Consider the following 10,397-nt stretch of genomic DNA (forward strand, 5'->3'; position numbering starts at 1 on the left):
ATATATTTCTCTACCAGAGAAACATGTTAGAAATCGATTTTATTGTAAACTACTGTATTTATAAGCGTATATTTAAGAAAATTTAAGAAAACAATAAAAAATTCAAAGTTTTGAAATCTATCGGAGGCATTGTGTTTCAATTCCAATGTTCCAGCGCCTATCTATGCCACCACCACTGACTGTATATAGACATATCGATACTCACCGCACATCGCAAAAAAAAATAACGAAAACTTATATTCGTTCGCGGTTGCCGTCTATTAATTAGTGTATTAAAAATACATTTTCAGCGCTTTTGGGCGGCCCCAATTTTTACTGATTACTGGAATTGTTTTTTATTGACCGCAAACATCGAAGTTAATTTTCGACATATGTATTTATCCGGCTCGGAGTGAGAATTAGCAAGCCATGGCGTTTTTGAACCGACGCATGTCAATGCTATTAAATATAATCCTTTCATATACTTTTCTCTGCACAATATGTGTGCGGGGATCTGTGCGACAAGGTAAAATCCTTAATTGAAGAACCACAGGTTTTTTTTTGGACCTTCTGTCGCGGAAAACATAATTCCACCATGCAGACAACCACACATACATACGTACATCAAGAAGGTCCAGTGGGTGTCAACAAAAAAGTGTCTATTTCTGTTTTTGCGATTATGAATGAATGTTTTTTAATTCATTGGCAAGGTCCGTGACGCGAGAGGGCGATAAAGTCCAGTCGGTATGGGATTCCCGCATAAGTTTGCGGTAGAGCCAGTCGGTAACGCCCAAAGATTACGGAATGGGGTGAGATTTTTGTTGGGGGGCTGCCGTAAACAAAGTAGTCGAGCATATGTATGTACATACATACCACCCGATGATGCTCACCCAGACATACACACCGCCGTGCCTATGTACACAAGTCTGCTTATTCATAGTCGCGATGCACTTCCCCCCGTTTATCTGAAAATGCAACTATAACCACTATACGTGTTGATTCTACACTGCACTTGCCATTAATCATGAATTTTATGAAGTATTTTGTGTATGTTTTTTTCCCGTCTGCCGGAAAATTGGTTAGCCGCAAAAAATTCCATTGTCTAGTCGTAGTTCTATTATTTTTATGGCCACTTGGAATGATATAATGAACCATTAATCCCCAAAAGTGTATTATAATTTATAATTTTTACAAACTTTCCCTGCTATTCCTCTTTCAGAATGGGCAGAGATAGGAAGAAACTTATCTCTGGAGTGTGGCTCTGAGAGGAATGTTGCAATTTGGAAGTTTGGTAATCAAACTATTGATAAAAACCACACCAGGTGAGTGGCCAGCATAACTACCCCCATAAATCATATATTTAATAGCGGCTATTATCTTCCAGGTTTCACATCAGAACTGAAGCACTGAAACACAGCGACAACAACGAAAATCAAGAAGTAATCAAGTATAAGAACGTTCTGACTCTTCGTCATGTGGAGATAAAAGACTCCGGAAACTACACCTGCACTACGGATGCAGAAAGGAACATTTCGACTGAATTTAGTGTACAATCCTACCTGCCACCCAAGGTCCTGCAGAGCACCGCCGAGAGGATAAAGAGGAGAACGGGTCAGCCTGGGCTCTTGTTCTGCTTGATCGAAGTCTATCCCCAAAACGAAACGACCCAGAAGAATCTCAAGTGGCTGAAGGACGGGAACCCCTTTGACTTCCTAGACACCTTCTCGTCCACCACCAAGCTGAACGAGACGCATTTAAACTTTACCTTGGAGTTTACAGAACTGTACAAGAAGGAGAACGGCACCTACAAGTGCACAGTGTCCAATAACGATGGGCTTGAGGTTGCCGCCAAGGAGATCACACTGTATGTGATGGAAGAGCCACAAGTGAGCATCGATTTCGCCAAGGCAGTGGGTGCCAATAAAATATACATCAACTGGACTGTCAACGACGGAAACGACCCGGTTCAGAAGTTCTTTGTGAGCCACAAGGAACCGAGTGACACCACATTCACTTACTATAAGGAGGCCATCAACGGCAACCACACGTCGTACATTTTGGAAAACTTTAAGCCGAACACCACCTATATTCTAAAAATCGCAGCCAAGAACTCGATTGGCGACGGAACACCCACCCAATACTCCTCGAATGTAACAACCTTAAGCTTTGATCCCATTTTTATACCAAAAGTAGAGTCCACCGGCAGCACTGCATCTACGATAACGATCGGCTGGGATCCGCCCCCGAGCGATATAATACAATATGTGCAGTACTATGAACTGATTGTCTCCGAATCGGGCGAAGTGCCGAAGGTGATTGAGGAGGCCATTTACCAGCAGAACTCGCGCAACCTGCCATACATGTTCGATAAGCTGAAAACAGCCACAGACTACGAATTTAGGGTGAGGGCCTGCAGCGATTTGACGAAAACCTGCGGACCATGGTCAGAGATCGTGAACGGTACCACAATGGACGGGGTGGCTACCAAGCCCACTAACCTGTCCGTCAACTGCCACCACGATAATGTTACGCGCAGCAATTCCATTTCCATTAGCTGGGACGTTCCGAAAACTCCCAACGGGAAGGTTGTCTCCTACATGATTAACTTGCAAGGCGTCTCCATGAGCCCCGTAGACGTGGACATGTGGGGTCCGAAGATTCGAAGAATCGACGAGCCCCATCACAAGACTCTGTACGAAAATGTCAGCCCGAATACCAACTACTCGGTCACAGTTTCGGCCATAACCCGGCACAAGAAAAATGGAGAGCCGGCAGGAGGAAACTGTCTGATGCCCGTCTCCACGCCTGACAGTATTGGGAGAACAATGTGGACGAAAGTGAACCTCGGCTCCAAGTATGTCTTCAAGATGTATCTGCCCAGGATCAGTGAGAGGAACGGACCCATATGCTGCTACAGACTCTACCTGGTTAAGATTAATAACGCCGACAAGGAGTTGCCGGAGCCGGACAAGCTGAATGTCGTCACCTATCAGCAGGTGCAGAGCGATAATGTCACCAGGAGTAGTGCCTATATTGCCGAAATGATAAGTGGGAAGTACTTTAGGCCAGAAGTATTTTTGGGGGATGAAGTAAGGTTTTCGGAAAACCAGGAGATCGTGAAGGACAACGACGAGATTTGTAGAAGGTGTTTGGAAGGAACCCCCTTCTTAAGGAAACGCGAGATGCCAAAGCCTCCATTGAGTTCGCTGTCAAGTAAGGGATCTGTTTCCTTTTTCTTAATTCTTGAAGATATTTATTTTCTCTTTTTTTGTAAGACTCTGAAGCTGATTTTCCACACGTGGCGGAAAAGGACAACCTGATCAAAGGAGCAAACTTAACCGAGCATGCTCTCAAGATCTTGGAAAACAAGCCGCGGGCCAGAAGAAGTGCCGTAACCACCGACGAGAATCAAATTCTTGCCGGAAAAGTCAATGTGCCATCACACGAAACTAGTCGCGAAGTTTGGGATGGAGAGATAGACATTAATTCCAACTACACGGGCTTCCTCGAGATTATAGGTAAGTTGTGGCCTTCTTTATCCAACACAGTTGTTGAAATAAAATTCTTTACTTTATTTCTTTGCAGTTCGGGATAGAAATAATGTGCTCATGGCATACAGCAAATATTTTGATGTGATGACTCCCGCAACGGAAGCTGAGCCGATACACACCTTGAATAATATGGACACATATCTAAGCATAGGGATCAAGGCTGGACCTATAATCTGTTGCGTCCTAGTCCTTTTTATTGTGCTGTGGGTCTTCCACCACAAAAAATCAAAGAATGCGTTGCAAGGCGAAGATACCTTAACTTTGAGAGACTCTTTAAGGTAACTTGCTGAGTTACAAAATTTATTTTGAATTAAAACTATAATAATTATTTTTTATTTTCCACTAGGGCATTATTCGGGCGCAGCAACCACAACCACAGTCATTTTATTACATCTGGAAACCACAAGGGCTTCGATTCTGGGCCCATCCATCGAACAGATCTGGAAAACGCCTACAAGAACCGCCATAAGGACACCGACTACGGATTCCTTCGGGAGTACGAACTGCTGCCAAATCGCTTTAGCGATCGTACAACTAAGAATAGTGATTTAAAGGAAAACGCCTGCAAGAACAGGTACCCCGACATAAAGGCCTACGATCAAACAAGAGTCAAGCTGGCTTCCATCAATGGACTGCAGACCACTGACTACATAAATGCCAACTTTGTGATTGGATACAAGGAGAGGAAGAAGTTTATTTGCGCCCAGGGTCCCATGGAGAGCACCATCGATGACTTCTGGCGAATGATTTGGGAACAACATCTGGAAATTATTGTGATGCTTACCAATTTGGAGGAATATAACAAGGCCAAGTGTGCTAAGTATTGGCCGGAGAAAGTATTTGATACCAAGCAGTTTGGAGATATTTTAGTGAAATTTGCACACGAGCGTAAGACTGGAGATTATATTGAGAGAACACTGAACGTTTCAAAGAACAAAGCCAATGTGGGCGAGGAGGAGGATCGGAGACAAATCACCCAATACCACTATTTAACGTGGAAAGACTTTATGGCACCGGAACACCCACATGGAATCATTAAGTTCATACGTCAAATAAATTCCGTCTATTCCCTGCAAAGGGGCCCCATTTTAGTACATTGTAGTGCCGGCGTCGGTAGAACTGGAACCCTAGTTGCATTAGATTCCCTCATTCAACAATTGGAGGAAGAAGACTCGGTGTCGATATATAACACCGTTTGTGATTTACGACACCAACGAAATTTTTTAGTTCAATCCTTGGTAAGATATTACTTAATCCTTTTCCCGCTTCAAGGACTGACACAGTCTTCCACAGAAACAATACATCTTCCTTTATCGCGCTCTTTTGGACACTGGAACTTTTGGAAACACGGATATTAACATAAACAACATGACATCAGCGATTGAATCACTAAAGCGCAAACCCAATGATGGAAAATGCAAGTTGGAATTGGAATTCGAGGTTTGTTTAATAATGATGTAGTTCTATTTCCTAATCTAATTGTATTATTTCCGCACAGAAACTGCTAGCTACTGCGGATGAGATTAGCAAATCGTGTTGTGTGGGCGAGAACGAGGAGAATGCGATGAAAAATAGAAGCCAGGAAGTCATTCCCTACGATCGTAATAGAGTAAGTTGATATCACTTTCATTCAAGTCTAGTGGCTAATAGATTTTCCTACTCTTGTATAATTTTAGGTAATACTGACTCCACTTCCAATGCGGGATAATTCTACGTACATAAATGCGTCCTTCATAGACGGCTATGATAATAGCGAAACCTTTATTATTGCCCAGGACCCACTTGAGAACACTATTGGGGATTTCTGGAGAATGATTTCTGAACAGAGTGTTTCCACACTGATAATGATATCTGAAGTAATTACTTTCATTATTTAGCTATTCCTTGAGTTTACAATTTAATGGTTTCATTCTCTTCTCAGATTGGAGATGGCCCTAGAAAGTGTCCACGATATTGGGCTGACGATGAGGTTCAATACGACCATATTCTCGTGAAATATGTGCACAGCGAAAGTTGTCCCTATTATACTCGTCGCGAATTTTACGTCACGAATTGCAAAATAGATGATACGCTGAAAGTCACACAGTTTCAATACAATGGTTGGCCGACAGTGGACGGAGAAGTTCCTGAAGTCTGTCGGGGCATTATTGAACTTGTAGATCAAGCCTACAATCACTACAAAAGCCATAAAAATTCGGGTTGCCGTTCTCCACTCGCAGTTCATTGCAGGTAGCTTAAATCTTACCTAATATTATATTTTAGGCACTAATGCGATATGTTTTCTTTTTATAATACAGCCTGGGAACTGACCGAAGTTCCATATTCGTCGCCATGTGCATTTTAGTCCAGCATCTTAGATTGGAAAAGTGTGTCGACATTTGTGCCACTACAAGGAAATTACGATCTCAGCGAACGGGACTTATTAACTCATACGTAAGTTTGTCAAAATATTAATATATTTATTCATAATATAATTATTGGGCATTCATACTTTTAGGCACAATACGAGTTCCTACATCGCGCAATAATTAATTATTCAGATTTACACCATATAGCCGAGTCAGCATTGGATTAAGTTAGATTTGTACATAATGCACGTGTTGGAACATCAATGCATAATGTGCTACGATAAATTATTTGTATATTTATAAAATCTTTTAATAAAGTATTTACAAGGGCAAACTTAATTTTTTTAACGAATTAGATTTGCCCGAAAAAGCATAATTTACATACAAATATAAATGTAGTGTATACGTATCGTATGGATAAAACTACCAAAGGAAAATAAGTAACATATTTTATAAGACATAATGTAATAAAACTGAGACTAAGAATTGTATCTATCGTAAGCTTTTTCTCTTTTTTGTCTAATTTCGGATGGGTTGCGGTATGACTCACAATTCCCCATTTCCCTGGGGAAAGTGAGATCATCTAACTGTAAAGCATTTTTGAAATGACCACCCAAATGTCTGGGTTTATTACTTCCTTCCTTTTTTTTATTGCATCCCCACCCACAGGTATAACAAATTCTCCCCCTCTCCCTTGCTACTTTATAGATTATATATATACATATATAAATGAATTTTTTAAAGTTTTGTTTTCTTTTTTTTAACCAAAGGAAAACTAAGTAGACGCAGAGGCCACCATTTTATTTTTTAAATTAGAAAAATTATTTATAGACCGCTATTCAAAAAAAAATACCGTATTTCATTTTCACTCGTTCCAAATCAAAAAGAAAAGCTTCGACACTAATGACGTAAAAAACTAAACAATTTTCCTCATTTGGCACATTTTTTTTAATTTGCTAAGACTATTTGCAGTCTTTGGAGCTTAAATAAAAAAAATATTAAAAATCCAAATTAAATTGCAAGTCTTATCACCATGGATGGTGTCATCCACTATCGATAGTCTTTTAAGCTTCCTTACCATCTCTATCGGACGTATTGTTTGTTATTATTGCAGAAAATAAGCAGATCAATATGCCTCCGAGTAAACTTGACAGTCTTTACCGGCGAATGCTGATAACAAGATTCTTCGAAAAGGGATGGGGAAAGCCAGAAAATCTGCGCAGGTAAGGCCATTCATATAAATGCAGAAATGTATTTAATTTGTAATTTAAAGACGGTTTCTTTACGTAATAAGCCATCCGAGAAAATTGTATTGGTTTACGTGATATATGGCGTGATAACAATTGATAAAGTTAATTTACACGTGATTATAAACAATTGGCACATTAATAAACAATAAACATTCACATTTATTTAAATTTTTTGTCACTGGTCCAAAGTCTGCACATTTAAAGGTGTCCTCGACCGAAATACATCTATATTTTACCTTGCACAAAAATGAATGTTTTTAAATATCTAAAAAAACACTGCTAAAAACTCAAGGATCCTACAAAACTACACTACTAATTATCTTCTAGGACTTCTGTACAAAACGCTAAAATACTTTTATATTTTTCATTCAAAAATTGCTATAATTAAGTACTTTTATGACACATGTTCCTTCTTATTTAAATTTAATTACTATCCTAAAAAATCATATTAAAATGATTTAAATTCAAAATACACCACACGATATTTATTGAACTTCAGGGTAAAAGGTTCCATATTTTGAAAAATTATTGTTAAAAATTAAAGAAATCTCTGGTTTAAGGCTTCAAGTTTAAATTTAATATTGTTATTCCCATGGGAATCACTTTTGTTAATTAAAATTTACATTTCAGTTACCTTACGCCAGTGGACACTGGATATGACTGCATTTTTTTGTTATCCTGTTCAGGTTAGTTCGAGGAGAAATATTTTAAGACACTTTCTAAAAGGATTTTTAGAAATTGCTTATTTATTTAAAGTATAGGGGATTTATTGGAAAGTTCCTCTGGAGTTCAAAAATATAATAACATTTTAGAACTGCATTTTTTATTTAATTCATCATGCTTGTGTTCAAATTTAAATACATTTTCTTTATTTTACGACAATTATTTCAGAGTATTTCAGTTCCGAAAAATCATATCTAGTAGGGAATCGTGTTTCAAGCTTGTGCCCCGCGATTATCCAGTGGAGATAACAAAAAAAGAAATTTATGGAGAAAGCACTCTGGTTGAAGGAAAATTTATAACCCCACTGGAGTTACACTTACCCGGAGTAGTCCCCAAGGCTTCCCAGTACGCACATTTTCAACTCTTGATTCCCAACAAGTGGAAAAGCGAAAAGCACAAGCCGGTGTGTATTCACCTGGCTGGGACTGGGGATCATGTGAGTACCCTTGCATCCTGATTCTTATTTTGCCTTAATGTCTGTTTACTTTCAATAGAGGCCTACCGCCAGGCGATCGGCCATAACAACAATTAGCTAAAAGTGGGTCACTCAGAGAAAATGAGCTATCTTATTTAAATAACATTAAATATTTATTTGTTCAGTATTAATATTAAATGATATTATAATTTATTTCATTAAAAAATCTACATCATTTCATTTGAATGACATTCGAAGAAAGATTTAAAGATTGGCGAAGTCAGTATTTATTTTTCTAATTATATTCTCATTTACCAAAAAATATTCGTTTGGGAAATCAAATCAATTAGCTTTTAAGATGTATCTTACTTTCTCTAATGTATTTTTTGTTGCAGTTCTTCTGGCGAAGGAGAAACTTCATTGCGAAGCCCTTGCTTAAAGATGCCAACATAGGATCCATTATATTGGAAAACCCCTTTTATGGTGTAAGGAAACCTGATGATCAAACGTAAGTGTCACACAATAAAACACTTGCTTTTAAGTAATATAAGGTTTCTTTTAGACGATCGAACCTGCACAATGTTTCGGATATATTCGTAATGGGCGGATGTCTCATTCTCGAGTGTCTGGTGCTTCTGCATTGGTGCGAGAGGAATGGATTTGGACCACTTGGAGTAACCGGATTGTCGATGGGTGGACATGTGAGGAACTTTTCAATAATTGTCCAATTTAAACTTTAGATTAAACATATTTGTAGATGGCGTCTTTGGCTGCAACAAATTGGCCAAAACCTCTTGTTTTAGTTCCCTGCCTCTCCTGGTCCACTGCTTCAGCTGTTTTCACAACTGTAAGTACTTCAATAAAAGCTAAAATAAACTAATAAATAGATTAAAATCTCCGCAGGGTGTTATGAGCCAATCCATAAACTGGGATATGCTGGAAACACAGTATTTCTCGGATGGACAGTTTAGGGAACGTCTCTCCAAAATGGTCACTATTGTTGACGATGCCTTCTCTGCTGGCCAGAGTTTTATTAAAAATTTTAATCAGTCGCTGCAAGAGCTTAAAGAGGACATAAGCGACACTAGGAAGATCCAAGAGCTGAAGAACAACACCTGCGGCGACAAATACGAGATGCAGGGCAATTGTTCCGAAAACGAGAGTTCGATCTTCCTGAGCCAATCTCTAAAGAACACAAAACTTGATACCGAAAATCTAACTTTAAAATTAAAAGACGACGTGACTCCCAAAGTAGCTATTGAAACGGAACACCCGCCCAAGGAGTCGTCGAGTTCGACGTTGACAAACCTCATGAAGTTCATCCTGCCCTTGTCGGCTCAAAACAAATCGGATAAAATCGATATAACCAAGACGAACTGGTGGGAACGGGAGGCATTGCAATTCATGCGTGGCATGATGGACGAGTGCACCCACTTGAAAAACTTTTCGGTTCCATTCGACACTTCGCTGATAATTGCGGTGTGCGCCAAAGACGATGCCTATGTGCCGCGGGATGGATGTTCCAGCCTCGAGGACATTTGGCCGGGAGCGGAGGTCCGTTATTTGGATGCGGGTCACGTGAGCGCCTACGTTCTGCACCAGAAACTGTTCAGGTGGGTTAATCTTTTTGAGAAGAAAAAACTATCATTAATAAACTTATTTTTTTACAGATCATGCATTATAGAGGCCTTTGATAGGGCTAAAAAGATATATGGAAATGATGTTGGAGAAAACCTTAAATGTGATATGACTTATCAGCAATTGTTGCAACAATATAATAAAAATATTTAGTTATAACTATATAGAGTTAACATAAGACAAACTATGTTGCCATTAAATAATTTAGATTCTTTACAAAAATGTTAAATCCTGACTTTTATTAAAATAACAGTTTTGATTTGAAAATTTGAATTCGCGAAAAAGGTCATACTTAAATCAGCATTTTCACCTGTTCCGGGACGGCGTTTTTATTTCCCAGCTCTGGTCACACTGGTCAATCAGATGTACAATAGAATATTTATTCATAAGTCCAACGTTGTTCTTCTTAAGGTAATTAAGACTCATAGTTCTTCATCCGTCCACTCTCCCAGGTGGATCCACAAACCATAAAAGTGAATTTGATTCTTTAGCT

General features: G+C 39.1%; 2 protein-coding genes across 3 annotated transcripts; both read left to right on the forward strand.

The window, feature by feature from the left end:
• Positions 1-162: 162 nt before the first annotated feature.
• On the forward strand, positions 163-6,369 carry LOC6507324 (tyrosine-protein phosphatase 69D). The gene is made up of 12 exons (XM_001956208.4): positions 163-505; positions 1,199-1,301; positions 1,364-3,192; positions 3,255-3,497; positions 3,565-3,808; positions 3,877-4,768; positions 4,824-4,970; positions 5,029-5,139; positions 5,207-5,386; positions 5,452-5,759; positions 5,828-5,963; positions 6,028-6,369. The coding sequence occupies exons 1-12, from the start codon at positions 409-411 to the stop codon at positions 6,103-6,105; spliced, it is 4,368 nt and encodes a 1,455-aa protein (XP_001956244.1). The 5' UTR covers positions 163-408; the 3' UTR covers positions 6,106-6,369.
• A 448-nt stretch (positions 6,370-6,817) lies between these two features.
• On the forward strand, positions 6,818-10,133 carry LOC6507325 (protein ABHD18). 2 transcript variants are annotated; one of them, XM_001956207.4, is made up of 7 exons: positions 6,818-7,101; positions 8,020-8,287; positions 8,662-8,774; positions 8,829-8,967; positions 9,024-9,113; positions 9,170-9,879; positions 9,937-10,133. In XM_001956207.4, exons 1-7 carry the CDS (start codon positions 7,010-7,012, stop codon positions 10,055-10,057), a joined length of 1,533 nt encoding a protein of 510 aa, XP_001956243.2. In that variant the 5' UTR covers positions 6,818-7,009; the 3' UTR covers positions 10,058-10,133. The 2 variants fall into 2 exon arrangements, with proteins under 2 accessions (XP_001956243.2, XP_014765160.1); XM_014909674.3 differs by lacking the exon at positions 6,818-7,101 and adding an exon at positions 8,346-8,389 and having other exon boundaries at positions 8,147-8,287.
• Positions 10,134-10,397: the final 264 nt, after the last annotated feature.

The sequence above is a fragment of the Drosophila ananassae genome, chromosome 2R (genome assembly GCF_017639315.1).
Source record: "Drosophila ananassae strain 14024-0371.13 chromosome 2R, ASM1763931v2, whole genome shotgun sequence".
NCBI classification, from domain to species: Eukaryota; Metazoa; Arthropoda; class Insecta; order Diptera; family Drosophilidae; genus Drosophila; species Drosophila ananassae.

What these genes read in the sequence shown, in the direction of transcription:
- LOC6507324 (XM_001956208.4), top strand. Translation starts at nt 409, where the DNA reads ATGGCGTTTTTGAACCGACGCATGTCAATGCTATTAAATATAATCCTT. An exon ending in ACTTTGAGAGACTCTTTAAG is followed by an intron (nt 3,809 to 3,876) that starts GTAACTTGCTGA and finishes ATTTTCCACTAG; the next exon opens with GGCATTATTCGGGCGCAGCA. An exon ending in CACTGATAATGATATCTGAA is followed by an intron (nt 5,387 to 5,451) that starts GTAATTACTTTC and finishes TTCTCTTCTCAG; the next exon opens with ATTGGAGATGGCCCTAGAAA.
- LOC6507325 (XM_001956207.4), top strand. Translation starts at nt 7,010, where the DNA reads ATGCCTCCGAGTAAACTTGACAGTCTTTACCGGCGAATGCTGATAACA. An exon ending in TGGCTGGGACTGGGGATCAT is followed by an intron (nt 8,288 to 8,661) that starts GTGAGTACCCTT and finishes TTTTTGTTGCAG; the next exon opens with TTCTTCTGGCGAAGGAGAAA. An exon ending in GATTGTCGATGGGTGGACAT is followed by an intron (nt 8,968 to 9,023) that starts GTGAGGAACTTT and finishes ACATATTTGTAG; the next exon opens with ATGGCGTCTTTGGCTGCAAC.